The sequence below is a fragment of the Talpa occidentalis genome, unplaced genomic scaffold (assembly GCF_014898055.3).
Source record: "Talpa occidentalis isolate TD23 unplaced genomic scaffold, MPIMG_talOcc4v2.1 talOcc4.4, whole genome shotgun sequence".
NCBI classification, from domain to species: Eukaryota; Metazoa; Chordata; class Mammalia; order Eulipotyphla; family Talpidae; genus Talpa; species Talpa occidentalis.
The window spans coordinates 115,872,043-115,890,792 of NW_023604295.1; the positions used below are offsets into that span (position 1 = coordinate 115,872,043).

Genomic DNA, 18,750 nt, shown 5'->3' on the forward strand with positions numbered 1-18,750 from the left:
ATATACAGAAAAAGAGGAAAGTATAGCTTGTGTTTAGTCTACCTTTTTCCTTTGGAACGCAGATCCCATAGGTTTTTGACTATTTTCCCTATTATTTTAGGGAAATAATTAACAATTTTAATACTAGACAACTTATATGACTTTTTCCTCACCTATATGACTTCATTCTCTTTTCTATAATCCTTTAAAATATTTATACAAAAATCACATTATTTACAAACACACAATTACATGTTCAGTTTCCCCCCAAAATTTTATAGACAGTAAATAAAATTATATAAATACCTTCACCATATAAATCCGTACATTGTTTTAGCCCATCTATACATCTTCCATTCATACAGAGCCACTGATTTTTGCATGAAACGCCGTTCTGAATATAATAGTTAGTTTGGCATACCGCGGATGTTCCATTGCAATATTCAGGAAGGTCACAATCATCGAGGATAGCTCGACACATTTTTTTTGAATTTGCAAACTGATGAAATACAGTAATTGACATTAAATGAAGCAGAGTGTGTACACATATAATCTAAAAAGCAGTAATTTTACTTATGTAGGTAACATCAACATTTTGAAGGTCTTTTACTTTACAATCATCACAGCATATTCCAGCATCACAATCTGTTCCACTCTTAAGTGTACATGATGCAGCTTCACAACACTTGTTTCCCTCCTTCTGACAATTCTGAAAGGCAAACCACATGCTCTGTATTGTCTTCCAACAGCAAGCTATGTTGGATAGAAATTTTAATAATGACAACATATTATGTAATATGCAGATAGATATTTAACTTACACGTTAGCAAACAAAAAGTAAAGTCAATTTATGATGTATCTGTTTAACAGACATTTATTACGAGTGTTAGTCTATGTGTTCTTTTTGTCCCTAGAGTAGTTAAACAATACTGGTAGTAGAATTTTCTGAAACCCCAGAGTCTCTAAAGCCAATCTATCAAGATCTCTGGTTTTTATAGACAAAGATATGTCTAAATTTAAGCATTAAACAGAAGCTATGATTTAAAAATTTCATTATAAGGATTAGTTTTAAACCATTATAAATCTATTTTATTTTAATGTCTGCAAAGTTTATGGGCTTTATTTTTTTGTTTTTAAGTATATAATTCAGTACTTTTTACTTAATTTTTAAATTAATTTATTTTGTTTTTAATTGGTACTAGTGCACACCCCTATCAGGTGTTACCACTTTTGTGTGCCCACCACTAATTCACTCATATTATACCACCATAGACAGCTGTGTTCCTACATCTTTGTTCTTATCCTTCCTCCACCCCCTCTCCCACATGGTGCTTCAGTTCGATAGTCAGCTATCAAAGGTTAGTTTTTCAGCTTATCTTTATCTGAATATTAGTTATTTTATATTCCACATATTAGTGACACCATCTGGTATTTATCTTTTTCCTCCTGATTTCAGTTAGCATTATCCCTTCAAGCTCCATCCATATTGCTGCAAATGACATGAATTTATCTTTTTTGATCACTGAGTGTATTCTATTATGTGTGTATGCCACATCTTCTTGAGCCACTCATCTGTTCTGGGGCATTTAGGTTGTTTCCATCATTTAGCTATAGAAAATGGTGCTTCAATAAAGATGGGTGTGCAAGTTTCCTTTTGAATTAGTGTTCTTGAATTTATTGGGTAGATGCCTAGGAGTGTAATTACTGGAATGAATGGTAAATCCATATTTAATATGATGAGGCACCTCCATACAGCTTTCCTTAAGGGCTGAACCAGTTTGCATTCCTAACAGCAGTGTAAGGGGGTTGCCTTTTCTCCTCACCAGCACTGGTGTTTCTGGTCTTTTTGATATAGGCCATTCTCACAGGTATGAAGTGGTATCTCATTGTGGTATTGGTTTGCATTTCTCTAATAATAAGTGATATTAAATTTTACTTTTATTCTCTAATGATGAAGAGCCAGAAAATACTTTTGAACATGACTGAAATTATTACCTTCACATTACTTGCCCATATCTTACTATAGCTTATTTTATGCTATAATTCATCTTTCCAGTGATTCTGTTGTTTTCAAAATTCACTACTAGGCTTAATAAAACAATACACAGGGGAGGACTAGAGAGTTAATGCATTCACACACACACACACACACACACACACACCTTTATTTACCTTTTATTTTTAATTTCTAGGGATTTTAAATAGAGTTGGGCAAAACTTTCAATAAATTACACAAAAATTCATGTAAATCAGTAGTTTTAATACAAATTACAGCATGATACTTACTAGGACACAGTAATTTGACTTATTTTCTACAACTATTCTGCCTAACAATGTCATTGCTATTGTTATCTGTATGGAATCCTAGGTGGTAAAGTTGTAACACAGGGGTTTGGGACTGAATTATATGAAATTAAAAAAAAAATTAGCAGTATTTCTATTGAATGAAACAAAATTTAAAGTAAAAACAATTGGGTGCTGGAGAATGATTCATTAAAAACACATTATCCTCTAGGTATCTAAAAACACACTTCATGTTGAGGAGGGTTTTCATGAATGACTTTGCAATATTGAACATTGAACTCCATTTGGGTCTTCTTAATTGTCTCAGGTTCATGCCACCGACTATGTGTCCACAGTCTCTTTTCCTAGTTACATTCCCGTTATCTCTATTTTTCCATCTCCCACTAATCAAGCAGAGTTATCTAAGGAGTCTCTGGATTGGAACAACCTACTTTATTTATGGTTCAAATCTTTTTGTATTAAATATTGACCTGGATTAAAATATTCAAAGCCACAAATTTGCAACACTTTTTTACAAATTTCAGTTGTGAAAGCTTTATATCTATCTTTCTAAATCGCAATGGATCTTAGGTTATGAAAAAATACAAGGGAAGAATATACCCAAGAGAGAAGGCGTAAACCTGGGTGAACTCACCTATAGGATTAAAGATCATAAAAATCATGTGAGTGGATAATCTACAAACCACACGCTCATTAGCTTATTCTTATCCATTTATACTTTAAGATCTTTGCAAAAAAGCTAGCTTGATAAATTATGGAACATGGCAATGGTAACACTATAAAAAACTATTAATAATTTTGATGTAATTCTGGTATATATTCTTCCAAATTAGTACCAACCTCCTGACTCCCACAGTCACACTGTTCTCCTTCTTCAACTTCTCCATTGCCACAAACTGAGCTTTTGTATGATGGATCTAAGCGTGGATGATTTTGAAGACACTGGGACTTTGACTTTGAAATAAAATGTGCAAAATCTTCCATGCTGCAGTTACTAAAGCTCTTCACACCACTGGAATGACTAAAACACACCAAACTTCAAATTTTTATGTAAGCATTGCCTCCATCATCTGCCTAACCTTAGAATAAGCTATTCAGTAATGTTCCACAACAGATCAAATGCTCTTATTTTGTTATTGCCCAGCTTTCATTTTCTGGGCATGGAGAATCAAGTGTGCAAGAATTTATATAAAATATCTTAGTAGAAATAACTAGTTAATAGTTGGTTCTTATGTTTTACATATTTATAAAACAGCTGTTTCTTATAGATTCTGTCTCTCAAAGTGCTATATCTCTGGCCCATTGTTGCTTTCTTTTCTTTTGTGATTCTAAGTGTTATCATACCCTCATATTAGCAAATCAGATTGGCTTTTCCCTTCTTTACATTTCTTCATAGGTAGTCATATCCAGCACTATATTTTAAATAACACCTGTATCTCCTTTGCTGCATGCTTACACAGAAATAACATTTTAAGGCACATATCTAAAATATCACTCCTTACTGAATTTTATTGCCCTCTGATATTTATTTTTCTTCAAATTATTTATCAATAACTGGAATATTATTTATTATCTTCTGCTATTACACTTCTTTTAGCTGCAGAAAGAAAGACATTTCAAATATTATATTCCCTAGCACAGAGTTAAAAGCTTAATGATTATTATATTTTTAATGATTGTGTAGTTTGAAACTATTATAAGTAATAATAAATAAACTTTTATAAATAATTATAAATAATCATGTTTTTCTTTATGATTTTTATTATTATGAGTACTAGTGAGATAAAAATTATAATCATGAAGGTCTGTAATTATAATGTGATTAGATATAACTAATATTAAGCCATTGAATTTTAAGCAGTAGACTCAAATCCTAGTCATCTGAATTAGTACAGGGAAATGTTACTCATGAAGGCCATAAAAAAATTACAGATTTTTGATTATTTTTCTCTGTAGTTACATCTTAGTTGAACATACACTTTCGCTATATTATAAAAAGAATGATGGATTTATCATTACATTGTTAATAATTCAATGATTTATATCTAAATACCAAAAACTTGATGTAGAAAAAGCAATAGAACTTTAATATTATTACTGAACATCAAGCAATGTATGATACATTAGAGGGGATAGTTTTTCCAGTAGTGAAATTAATGTTGGATTATATGCAATTGTGGAATGTATTTGTGAATTTAGTCTTTGCACAGATTTGTTAGATAATCTTGTTCTACAAACTTTTGTTTTGTCCTTGTTAATAGAGCCTCTGACTTTTTAGTTGAATACATGAATTCCTTGTATAATGTCTAGATTTTTCAACCTTTTATAAAATTAGGAATGGACATATAGAAAGATAGGTCATATAACTGGCCTAAAATAAAATCATAAATTTTGTTGCCAGGAAATAACGTGACAGTTGCACTTTTATGTGTCTCTTTGTTCTGTTGGTGACTATAAATTTTGTTAACTTTTTAGTTAAAGCTTGCATCATAGGCTAGAAAGTGATCTGTATAGAAATCACGAAATTATGCTGTGAAAACCACACAATTCATTTAATGCTACATTGCCAAGGTTAAAAAGAAGTTGCTCTTTGCTATAAGTCATTACTACTTTGGATTTTCTGTAACTTGGAGCCAAATTTAAATACAAAGTCTGTCCCAATCAATGAGTATTTCAAACAAAATGGTTACTACTTTAACCATTTTTCAAACATCCATTTCCTGATAACAAAATTACAAAACATTGCTAACAGAATGCAGTGTTCTTACAGTTATAGAAAATTAGTAGAATGGAATATCTTCTTTTAATCCATAATCAAAATACATGTATACTACTTTTTATATTTTAGAAGCAGCAATACACATTAAAAACAGAATGTGTAAAACTTATATTCACATATAACCTTGAAGGAATTATTAGAGGTATCCTAATTACTAATTCAAAATTATCTCAGCAAATATTCCTATTTTTACTGTGAATCACATACAGCAGGGGGACAATCCAGCAAAAGTGAAAAACAAAAGACATAATAAATACTAGTATTAAATATATATTAACTCACAAATTTTATGTTCATGTAAAAATTATATTTTTAGACCACAACAGATTTTAAACCAGAAATCAATAACAAAACCATCAAGATTATCCACAAGTATTTGAAAATCAACTGAACCACTGACTTAATTATAAAATAACCCACTAAGAAAATCAATATAATCAAAATGACGATCTTGCCTAAAATTATATACAAATTTAACACAATCTCCATCAAAATTCTAGCAATATTTTTCAAAGAAACTGAACAAAATTTTACAACCCACAGTCAATTCATAAAGGTTTTCTACAGACAGTTCTGCAATTATTATCATCATATGGATTCCTCCTACATCAAAGCCTGAGATAAGAATTAAAGTGCAAATATTTTTAGGAAATAATTGTGGAAGTAGGAGTGAAGAAATAAGAGAGTAAGGTATTATCAATTTTGCTGCTATAGACAATGGGGCTTGATTTAGACCATAAATTTTGAATTTTTAGCCATTTGAAAAGGAAAAAAATGGCCTCAAGATTTATTCATCAGAAAGACAAGAGGTTGATTCCAATCACTCAGTAGATTATGGTTTTACTAAATCCCCTGACTATTTGGGGATTTATAATTCTGTAAAATTTCATCAGGTACTCTAAGAATAATGATGAAATAGAGAATAAAATCACTAGGCCTTTGAGGCATAATGATATTGCAAAAGGAAAAACAGAACAACAGCCTCTTTGAAAAGTGGCAAGTGCAACCAGTATCTGTAAGATGTCAAGACCTCATGCCAAGCCCAGATAGAATAGAGATTTATGCAGACAAGACCAACAGATCATTCTCGTATAATGATTACAATTCTGCATTTGGCTTATCAAATCATCTAATAAATTACAGAATCATACAAGTAAGCAGTATAAATGTAGAGTTAGATCAGATATAAAGCATGTGTGACTCTGATTGCAAGAGATATTTGAGATAAATACACAGCAAGGGCACTGGAATATATCTATTTTTCTGGGTTCATTGATCACAACTTATATTTGGCCATTATTAATTATTTTAAGAGATTAGATTTTCTTAACCTGAGTAAACAAGAGTTATTGCAATATAAACTATATTTGTAAAGCATGTAAAAATATAAGTTATCTTACATTGCTTCTGGGTTCATTATGCAGACAGTTCCTGAGCATTGACATTTGTTAATGTCATCATAAGCTATTCCCATACTTAAACTCAATAATTGAGCTAGAATAACTGCAAGTGCTTCCAGACTTATGGTTTTGGGGTGCTGGAAAAAAAATAACATAGATGTACATACATTTAAGGAGAAAATTCATTTTCTTTACAGGAAGAATAAGGCAATCATTAAAAGTAGTCACATGATAAAATGTAATAGAAGCATCTCATATTTAACCACAGAAATGCCATTCCATAAGTCTGATGTTACAGGTACCATTATCATAAGAAAAATATGACAAGTGAAATTTAAAAAGTTACAATTTGTGTTTCAGTGGTATCATCAGGCTAAGAAATAAATCACTCTAATCACTTGCTAATTATCTGTAATGTAATAGTCACATTTGTATTCACAAAGAAAAATTGTTTAATATACACATTAAACACAGTGTTAATTTACTAACACATTGTGTTTATTCATAATTTAAATTTTAGTAATACTATTTTTTTGAAGCAACTGGTTTACAATACTACATATGATGTAGGAGTAGTACAAGTTCACACCTCTTCAGATATATGTTGCATGCCACACCCATCAGCAAAGTACACTTATACCTCTACAATAGTGCCTCCTGTACCCACCCCTTTTGCTTGTCACCCCCTATGATTGCCCTTGGTAGTCTTAATTTTGCAGTCAAGCTTTTGGGCTTATTTTGGTTTATTTTTGTCTGTTACTTTGGTGTCTTCATTACATTCCATATAGGAGAGAAGTCATCCAATATTTTTCTCCGTTTGAATTATTTTGGTGGGCAAAACTCCCTCCAATTTCACCCATGCTGTCACAAATGGAATGGCTTCATCATTTTTTATGGTATTTTTTTTTGTGTGTGTTTAAAAAAAAAATTTCCCCGCCACCATCCCTTGTGTCCCCTTATACCTTTCCTTCTCCCCTCCCCTTCAATTGCAAGGCTCTTAGGAGATTTATTAATATCCATCTACTACATAAATGTTCATTATTTATTTTTATTGCTTTGACTTACATTCTGCACTCAATTCTCTCTCAAATTTCCTCCATTTTGTTGACAGTAACTGTATTTTATCCTTTCTTATGGCTACATAATACTGCATGGTATGTATATACATCTTCTTAATCCAGCCATTTGTAGTAGATATTTAGGTAGCTACTTTTGTGTCCTAGATATTGTTAATAATGCAGCTGTGAACACTGTGTAATATATATGAGATTTTTCACTGATAGCTTCATAGTCTGTGGATATATGCTCAAGAGCAGGACTGCTGGGTTGTATGGCATCAAACATTTTTAATTTTTTGAGGTAAATCCAGATTACTTTCCACAGTGGTTGTACAAGTTCACTTTCCCTCTAAGAGTGGTGTTATAGGGTTCTACTTCCCCCCAATCCTTCCCACACTTGTTGGGGGTCTTCTTAATATGTGCCATTCTCATTGGTATGAGAGGGTATTTCACTGTAGTGCTAACCTGCATCTTTCTTATTAGAAATGACAATGATTATTTTTTCATAAGGTTTTTTGCCTTCTGTACATCAAACCTTCCTTTAAATTATTGGAAAAAGCCCTGTTCCAGCTATTTTTATCCTAAAACAGCAATAAAATTCAGCTATATTTGTTCATTTTTACTTAAATAATTCATGGATATAAGTATTACAAATGTGTTCTGAATGTCTGTAATTTATATGTACATATACAATTATATACATGTATACTTAAAAATTATATTTTGGACCATGTAGTTATTGAATCAGAAATCAATAATGAAAATGATGATAATGATAATCCACATATATCTGAAAATACACTGATTTTCTTCCCAATAGCCTACTAGATAAATAAAGGAATCTAAAAGAAAATTTGAAAATATTTCAACTAAATATGGAAAGAAAATACAAAATATCAAATGAAGGATTAACACAAAAAACAAAGATTTAAAATGAATTACTTGATCTTTTACATTTAAAACCTAGGGAAAAAAGGAAACCTTCATACACTGTTGGTGGGTAGAGGGCAAAACAGCGGGCACCCAGTGTACTATGGTGGAAGATGATGCGTGCTTTTGGTGCTGGGTGTAATGTGGTCATACACATCTGAGAGAGTGTGAAACAATACTCTTATTTCCGTTAGGATGGTGATAAAATTCAGCAGTATTTGTTCGTTTTTAGTAGTATACCATGAACTTGAAAGTTACCATGAACTTTTCACGTACTTGCTGCAGATTTGTTCTGAATGTCCTGTTTAGCAAGTTATTTGAGCAGTTACATACATACCTAAGAGTATTTTTATTGTGTCTTTTATTAGAACGGATTTTTTAAAGATACGGATTGTAACTTCATATAGTGTCACTTTACTGTTTTAAAAAGTGTTTTTTGCATGTGGTGTGGCTTTTCCAGCTATGGAACTTTTTTTTTTTAAAACATGATTTTCTTCTAGCTGGAAACACAAGTTTTCTTTGCATTTGATATTTTTATTTTATTGTTGGTGCTTACTTTTATTGCTTTTTGACTCCCTATGTGCCCTTTTCATCTGACAATCACCTTCCTTCCCTCTTTCCAGATGGTGTAGCTTAAGATGTGCAGACTCCAGGAGGGATTTCCTGGTATAGACAGATTTTGTTCTGGTAGTGGTTCTGTGAGTGTAATTCTGTGAAATTTATTTCCATTTCCCCTCCAAAGGTTTTCATGTGACTTTTAAAATTAACATTTAGACATGACGCTTCTTCAATAATCCATTTCTCTTAACTTCAGTATTTTCTATAGCTCTTCTGATATCTTCTGGGAGAAGTCCTAATTGTGCTTTTTAAAATTTGACAATTTATTCTTTATATATGTCAATCCTATTCTTTGTGTACTTCTTTATAACTATTATATTGTTCATAGCCGATGTTTCTAACTAGTCCTTTTCTATATCTTACAATTTTTTTTTATATCTTGGTGTATAACTACTAACACTTCTGTTTCAAGTTGTAAATATTATTTAACGTTTTCTTTTGAGGGTTAATACTCAGACTCTACCTAGTACATGAAAAAAGGTCAACAGATAATGTGCCTATCACACATCTTGAGTACGAACTTCTGTCAGTCCTTGTGAGTAAATGAACTTCCCCAGTCCCAGGGTAAAGGGCTATAGACTTAAAAAATTCCTGTTTATTTTCTTACTTGCTTCCATTAGTTCCAAACTACTGAGTTGTGGTTTCACTTGCAAACTTTTTGGAATGAAGAGTATTGGAAGGAATTTATTCCATAGTTTTAGGAGATTAGGTAGAGAGAGTGGTGAGTCTTTAGACATCAGAAGGCAAATTTTCAACTGTTTTCTTCAACATCTCACTCCTATGAGCACTGGTTGCTGCTGATTTTTCCAGCAAAATGTCCAGCAATGCTTATCCCAATAAAGGATGGAGAATAAAAAAGAGAATACTAGAAAAACTTATTCTCTAATTGTTCCTTTCACTATAGAAACCACTAGCCGTAATTGACACAATTTTCAGTAAGCAACAGCTTTTCCTTCCTCTTTGTAGCTAGCTTGCCTTTAGCGAAAATGAGCTCTGCTTTCCTTCTTGTTCGTTAGTTGAAGTCCTGATCCATGTGAGAGTCTAGTGATTTTTCATTGTTGCTTTTGTGAATGGGTAAATCTGTCAAAGTTCAACTTTTGAAATTAAGTAAATGACTTGTCCATAAATACAATTCATGCTTCCCAAACTCTGATTTATAAATTTCAAAGCTGAAATTTGTGTCTCCATTTGATTGTTTAGTTTTTTATATCATCATTTAGCTTCACTCAACTAGTTCACTGAAACAAGAGTAGTATGTTGGGGCTTCCCAACATAATAGGGGTTAAGCCTCAGCACTACCATTAGGAAGGCTAACCACTATGGCCTGCATGTAATCCCTGGCCAGGGAGCTAACCCACATGGCACAGCAGACCTCTCCTGTTTCCCCCGCTGCTCCCCTCAGCAGTGTACTTCAGTATGTCTGCCTGTTGTGCTCTCCACTCTGCCTCTGGTGAATCCTCCCACCAACCCTCCTCCCACCACCTTATACGTCTGGTTTGCACCCCAGTTCCTCTATACAAAAATAAATAAATATTTTTTTTTTTTAAAGAGTATCACGCATAGTCTCCCTCAACTCTAGCAGAAATTGTAAAAACACACAAAAATTTCTAAAAGGGCAAATTCTATATGTCAGAATAACCATAGTATTATGAGATAGAGACAACAAAAGACTGATTTTAAACACTCCAAGATTATCTACTAAGGTCAAAATTTCCAATGAGTGTGTTTGTGTTATTCTTTGCCTCTGCCTCATGAAACATTTTTTTTAAAGATTTATTTATTTATTTATGCAAGTACTGGGTACAGTCAAAAGCGCGGGAGGGTAAGAGAATTCACCAGAGCCAGAGCAGGGATGAGAACAGGCAGACTGATGAAATTCACTGCTGAGGGGAGCAGCGGGCGCGGCAGAAGAGGTCTGTTGCCCGGTGGCCGGGCATAGAACCGGCGCTGCAGAGGCCGCTGGCAGCTTTGCAGCCCAGTGCTCAATAGCTGCGCCACCAGGGAGGCCCCTCATGAAACTTTCTTTTTTTTTAAATAATAGATTTTATTTTTATATTCCCCATACAATTGCAACCCCCCCATTTTGACCCCAATCCCTCCCCTCCCACCCCCCACCCCCAAAAAGTGTCTCTGGTTCATAGTTTTTTGTTGATTTTGATTTTCACTTTCTATAGTTATTCATTTTCCTGGTCCCTTATTTAAGTTTTCTAGATTCCTGCTATGAGTGAGACCATCCGGTGTTTTTCTTTTTCTTTCTGGCACAGATAGTTTCAAAATTTGTATGGTTTATAATTATGCTATCTACCCAGTTAAGAAAATGTACAAAATCTAAGCTTGGAATTGAAATTAATAAATGATTAAGTATTGAATATATAGCCTCTTATGAGCATTTTACAAAACTAAAATACAATACAACTTTCTTTAAAGGATATTTTTGGGCTCATTAGAGGAAAATAGAAAAAGTTGAATTTGTAATTAAATTCAATGAAGACTTCTTGTAGTTTAAACATTTCTATCAGCAATAGGGGAAAAGATGCTTAAAATCATTATGCATGCTTTAAAAGATTTAGAAATAAGAAAATCTTTAATTGTGTATTAATCTAGACAGATAATATTTCTACATCTTAATGAAACAAATTATGCTATACTATACCAGAGCAACACCTCCTCCATACTGTCCATCACACATCTTCCCTTGAAAGGTTGCACCAACATAATCTGGTTTTTCTCTGTAACTTAAGTTTGTAAAATGATAATAAATATGTAAGTTTGTAAAATGAAGCATACTTTAATGTTTAATTTTCCTCAAATAATTCTTGAGGTATATATTTTTATATTACCTTCCTAGATATTTCCAACTATCATTATTAGTGTAACTAAGATAAGAAGTAACTAAATTTCTCTGATTTTTTGGAAAACAATAGAAAGATTTTAAAAACAAATATAAAGTATATTCTAGCAAAATTGTAGAAAGTGTGAAGATTATTTTATCTAGTATTTTTTAAATTAAAAAATAATTCTTAAAATATCAATATAATTGAATCCCTTAAAATTAAAACATTAAGGCAATGGAGTTAATAAATGAGCAGACTAACCTTATGGATAGAAGTTCCCTTTAATCAAATATAATTAGCCTGCCTGAATCATGCAAAGTTATGACATAATTGGGAAAGAGAAAATAATTTAAAATATTATAATTGTAATTATAAATTACTTTAATAAAAATAAAATATGGATAAGTTCTGCATATTGAAATGAGATGGCTTATTAAATAGAACAGAGGCATATATGTGGTTTAAATTCAGCACAATATGATTGTAGTATATTAGAGATATTAGTGTGTAAAATTCAGTTTCCACTTTCCTGTTATTTTTGTTTTTTCTTATTAACATACAGAATAAGAACACTAAATTAGCTATTCATATAATTCAGATATGTTTATTTCTTCAGACATCAATATTGCATATATTGTTAGGGGCATTTTATGTTTTATACACTAATGTAAGAATGCATATGGTAAGATTGGAGTGAATATTAATTACAAACTATAAATAGGATAAATATTCAATAATTCTTGTATGAAGCCTATACTATGAAAAATAATATTGAGACATGATATTGTGTATGAGAAAAAATGATCCTAAATATTTTCTTTTTTAAAAAAAGATTTATTTATGCATACAAGAATTGGGGTGTAGGCCAGAGGTGTACAGGGTGAGAGGATTCGCCAGAGACAGACTGGGGAGCAGAACAAGAAGATCTACTGAAGTACACTGCTGACGGGAGCAGCTGGCGAGACAGGAGAGGTCTGCAGTGCCCTATGGGTTGCTCCCTGGCCGCCAGGGTATCGAACTCATGCTGCAGTGGCTGGCAATAGCTTGATAGTGCTGTCGTTAACCCCTGCGCCACAAGGGAGGTCCCCTAAATATTTTCTTTATCAACCTTTAAGTACTTAGAAATAGGTCAAATTAGGAGACAGTTTCTTTTATAACCTTTATAATGCCAAGATATACTTACACAAATAAAAATGCCATATCATGTGGACGTAAAACAAGATAAGATCTTTTCCATTTTAAAAATCGGTGTAATAATTCATTAGCATCTCCAGTTACTGGAATTTTATTTGCATCTATCCAAAGTTCTAATGAAGATAGAATTATTGTAATATTAAATGAAGTAAAAATCTAAAAAAAAAACACATACAGAAAATATATTTGAATATGGTTTAAAATATTTAGGAATTCATCTGTGTATATGAACAATATGTACTAATGAAAAATATTAAACAAATAATCTATATGTCAGGATTGTATGTCATAAAACATGTTAGAAATAAAAACTACTAATAAAACAAGTAGTCATTAATATTTTTAAATGTTTATCTTTCAGTAAATCCCTGATAAATTCTTTATTTAATTCTTAGAATAAACTAAGTATGTAAAATTATTTTTTATTCCTATTTTCTTTTCTGTATTTCACACAACATGTATATTTAGTCAATGTCATAAGATATTATAGGATTTTTTCAGTAAACCAAACAAAATGTGAAAGTACTAAAAAGCAAACACTTACAGCATTGGTCAATCCAATCAACTGGAAAATTTTCTGACTGACAGTATCTGTATCAGAGCCCATATGATTATACTGAAAAATATAATTACCATTTAGATCTAAACATGTAATGCCTAATAGTAAATTAGTGTTCTGTTTAAAACTGAATATAGTAAAGTAAGAACTTATTTAAATTATCAGATGATTAGTTTTAAAACATTGTTACTTATCATATAAATTACATGATATATATTCAGCACACAAATTTTACGTATCAGTATTGGCCTGATATCAAAATCAGACAGAGAAACAATAAGAAAAGAAAATTACAGGCTAATATTTCTGATGCGTATAGATATAAAAATCCTGAACAAAATACTAGCAAACTGAATTTAACAATACATTGAAAGAGTCATACACCATGAGCGAATGGATTTAATCTAGAGTTTAAGGATGATTCAAATTATGTAAATTAATGAACATAATATACCACATCAAAAAAATGGAAAGACAAAAATAATAAAATGGAATGAATAAATGCTATACACAACAAATCCACACCCAACATCTTGCTCAGTGATGAAAAACTGAAATAATTTCTTCCAAGGTCAGGAATAGAACAAGGATGTTGACACTCACCATTGTTATTTAATATAGAATTGATATTCTGAGGCACAGTAATTGCACACAAAAAAGACATAAAAGGTATCCAAATTGGAAAGGAAAAAGTAAAATTATCTCCATTTGCAGAGAACATGAAAATATTCATAGAAAACCCCACAGACTGCAGTAAAAAATTATTAGAAATGAATACAAAAAAACTGGCAGCCTAAAAACTTGATATACAAAAATTTCTTTAACTACTATACACAAATAACACACTACCAGAAAGAGAAATCAGGAAAACAATCCCATTATCTTTTCAAAAAAGAATTAAATGCCTAGGAATAGATTTACTCAAAGATAAAGACCTGTACACTGAAAAACATAAGACAGGATTGAAAGAAATAGAAGATAAAAGCAATGGAAAGATGTTCTTTTTTTTTTTCCAAAAGATTTATTTATTTATTTATTTATTTATTTATACAAGCACTGGGTACAGTCAGAAGCGCGGGAGGGTGAGAGAATTCACCAGAGCCAGAGCGGGGAGCAGAGCAGGCAAAAGGACCGAAGTACACTGCTGAGGGGGGCAGCAGGAGAGGTCTGCGCGCCATGTGGGACCCTCCTCCGTAGGCCGGGGAGCAGCCAGGGATTGAACCAGTGCTGCAGAGCTGTGGGCAGCTTCGCAACCCAGCTCTCAACTGCTGCGCCACCGGGGAGGCCCGGAAAGATGTTCTTGTTCTCATGGAATGGACAAATTAATATTGATAAAATGGCTATATTACACAAAATAATATATACAAAACAAGGCAATTTTTTAAAAAAGAAAACAAATGGGCATGTCATGTTGCCTGATTTTAAATTACATTTTAAAGCAATGGTAATTAAAACACAATGGTATTAAAACAAAAATAGACACATGGATCAAATATCCAGAAATAAATCACATATTTCAACACCTAACTTATGACTAAGAAACCAAAATCATGTAATGAAGAAAGGAAAATCTCTTCAGCAAATGATTTTGGGAAAACTGGTCAGCCATATATGAAAGAATTAACTGGATCACTCCATACACATAGTAAATTCAAAATAGATTTTAGACTTGGATGTAAGACTCAAACCACAAAGAGCAAAGAAGAACATGTAGACAATACATTCCATGAAGTTAATAATAAGAGTGTCTATGGTGACTCAACCCCTATGCAAGGAAAATTAAAGCAAAATAACAATTGGAATTAAATCAAATTTCAGGCAGCAAAAAGCAGTGGTCATTGCATTTGAAAACTTTAGGGATATGAAAGACCTGCAGGTGCCTGTGGCAAGAGATTTACAGGTGGACAACAGGACATCAAAGGGTATGAGGAAATGCTGGGGTGATACAATTCTGAAATTGAGATAATGAAATGAAGATTTATGTAGAGTGGAATTCACAAAGTGACACACAGGCCCAGGCAAGACATATGCTCATAAAAAACCTGAGAACATCCTGAAATTTCACCTTGTCTGAACCCTAGATTGAGAGCAAGCCCAACTAATCAAGGAAGGACTTCCCTGGAACAGAGACAATCTGAAAAAAGTAAAATAAAATAAAAACACAACACCAACAAAAAATATGAGCAGTAATTTTTTTCAAATGCTAAATTTTCAACAAAAATCACTAGGTATATTGTATAGGTTGGGCTGCTATAACAAAAAATACTATAGATTTATTATACATTTATTATGTATTTATTTCTCACAATTTTGGAGTCTGGGAAATCTAAGATCAATGTGCCAGGAGATTTGGTGTCTGAAGAGTTCTCTCTTCCTTTTTCACAGATGACAATCTTCTAGGTGTGTCTACACATGGCAAAGGTGGCTCCCTGGTGTCTGCATTATAAGTGCACTAATCCTATTCATGAAAGCTCCAACTTCACAACCTAAGCAACTCCCAAAGGCTCCACTCTTTAAATACTATCACATTATATATTGTATGTATTTTGATATATGAATTTTAGAATGACAAAAATCATTAAGTATGTCATAAGGTAAGCACACAACAAAGTGTGATTCAAAGGGAGAGAATAAATTGAGGGAAACCATCCCTAAGAAAATGCTGACTTAACTAGACAAACTTATTAAAATAATAACTGTTTAAAATATCTTCAAAGAACAAAAGGAAAACACAGACAAAGAACTGAGGGAAATTAGGAAAATTATATCTGAACAAAGTTAGAATAAGAGCAAAATTAAATAAACTATAAAAAGGAACCAAACAGAAATGCTAGGACTGAAAATACAGTAACAAAATTGAAATTTTACTTGAAGCAGGTTTAAAGAAGCAGAAGAAAGATCAATGAAATTGAAGACAGGACAATTTAAATCATATAGTCGTAACATCAGGAAGGGAAAAAGAAGGTCTTACGGGATACCATTATGCAGAACAATATATGAACTTTGGTTGTCAAAGGAGAAAAAGAGATAATTTGAAGAAACAATAACCAAAAGACTTTGCAAATTTGAGGAAATATATGAACCTATAAATCCTGAAAGCAGAACAAATTCCAAGAAAGATAAATCAAAGAGACCCACTCTAACACGTTACATCAAGCATTTTGTAACCAAAAATGTCAAAAGCTAGAAAGAGAACATGGAACACAGGAAGAGAAAAGCAAATATTTACATACAAAGAAGATTATCAACCAATTTTTTGGCAGAAACTTCAGAGAATAGAAAACAATGGAGTACTGAATGCAAAGTTGCAGTCATTCTGGATGGCATTTTGGCTTATAAAATGAAGCGTGCTGTTGTCATATGAATGTACTACCTGATATTGCCCAAAGGAATTAAAACCAATTTCCACACATAAAACTTTGTAAGGGGGCCTCCCTGGTGGCACAGGGGTTAAAGTCTCAGCACTATCAAGGTATCATCAGCCACTGTGGCCTGAGTTCAATCCCCTGCCAGTTTGCTAACCCACTTGGCTCAGCAGACCTCTCCTGTCTTACCCACTGCTTCCCTCAGCAGTGTATTTCAGTAGATCTGCTTGTTCTGCTCCCCAGTTTGTGTCTGGTGAATCCTCTCACCCCACACACCTCTGGCTTATACCCCATTTCTTGTACACATAAATAAATAAAAATAAATCTTAAAAAAACTGTAAAGACATTTATGGCAGTTTTATTCATAATTTTCAAAATTAGAAATAACTAAAATGGCTTTCAGTAGTTAAATGATCAATAAACTGTAACTCATCCATACAAAAGAACATTATTCAGTGAGAAAACAAATGAACTATCAGACCATGAAATAAATGAAGGACAGTTAAATGCCCATTACACCAAGTTAAAAAAACCAATTTGAAATTACTACATACTATATATCTCAACCTCTTCACATACTGAAAAACAAAACTAATGAGACAGTAAACAGTTGAGTGGCTGCCAAGCTTAGGGGGATGAAGGATGAATAAAAATTAAGAAACTAATCTAAAGGTAACAATTGCTTTAATTTTCATGATTTGTGTAAAATTAATAAACTTAGGGGGCCTCCCTGGTGGGGCAGGCGGTTGAGCGCAGGGCTGTAAAGCTGTCCGCAGCCTCTGCAGTGCTGGTTTGATCCCCACAGGCCTTGGAACAACCCACATGGTGAGCAGACCTCTTCTGTCTCACCCGCTGCTCCCCTCAGCAGTGTATTTCAGTCAGTCTGCCTGTTCTATTCTCAGCTCTGTCTCTGGTGAATCCTCTCACCCTCCCACGCATCTGGCCTGTACCCCAGTTCTTGTATAAATAAAATAAATCTTTAAAAAAAATAGACTTGGTTTCCAAGTAATGACTGATAGTAGTCAGTTAAAATGAATCAAGGAAGAAAAAATGTATCATTTAATTGTCCTGTGTTAGTATTCCAACTTACTGTTTAGCCCCCATTATTATGTAAATTGACTTAAGACAAATAAATCAGAATATACTTACCAAATTTTTTTCAACTACAATATGCATTTCTATGTACTGAGAGAACTGTGTCTGAAAAAAAATTGACATAGAACATTTGACATAAAACCTTTAAAACTTGACACAAAACACACTTCATGTAAAAATTGAAAAATTATTTAATACCTTAGTTGTATTATTACTTTGTGATACAGTTTGAAAAATCTACATTTTATAGTGTAGATAACTCACAATACTTATATGCTAAAACACAAAATGCTTTAGTTATGTTACTAAAATAATATACCAGGGCCTCCCTGGTGGCACAAGGGGTTAAGTCTCAGCACTAAGAAGCTATCAAAGCTATTGGCAGCCACTGCAGCACCTGTTCTACTCACCACATGGTGCAACAGACCTCTCCTATCTCCCTGTCTCACCGTTGCTCCCCTCAGCAATGTATTTCAGTAGATCTGCCTGTTCTGCTCCCCACTCTGTCTCTGGTGAATCCTCTTACCCCTCACCCCCCCGCCAACATCTCTGGCCTACACCCCAGCTCTTGTATGCATAAATAAATAAAAATAAATCTTTAATAAAATAATACACCATCTATAAACACTAAACAA

At 32.7% G+C, this 18,750-nt stretch overlaps 1 protein-coding gene across 6 annotated transcripts in view; it reads right to left on the reverse strand.

Moving 5' to 3' along the window:
* ADAM2 (ADAM metallopeptidase domain 2) overlaps positions 1 to 18,750 on the reverse strand; it is a 51,127-nt gene that overhangs the window by 20,917 nt on the left and 11,460 nt on the right. For 5 of the 6 annotated variants that reach the window (XM_037526112.2, XM_054700904.1, XM_037526115.2 and 2 more), the window contains 8 exons: positions 18,170 to 18,220; positions 13,641 to 13,712; positions 13,086 to 13,252; positions 11,722 to 11,803; positions 6,463 to 6,599; positions 3,124 to 3,304; positions 590 to 688; positions 286 to 478 (listed from right to left, as the gene is read on the reverse strand). In XM_037526112.2, coding sequence (XP_037382009.1) covers positions 286 to 478; positions 590 to 688; positions 3,124 to 3,304; positions 6,463 to 6,599; positions 11,722 to 11,803; positions 13,086 to 13,252; positions 13,641 to 13,712; positions 18,170 to 18,220 — 982 coding nt within the window. The remainder of the gene's footprint in view (positions 1 to 285; positions 479 to 589; positions 689 to 3,123; positions 3,305 to 6,462; positions 6,600 to 11,721; positions 11,804 to 13,085; positions 13,253 to 13,640; positions 13,713 to 18,169; positions 18,221 to 18,750) is intronic. The other variant, XM_054700903.1, reaches the window with a different exon arrangement.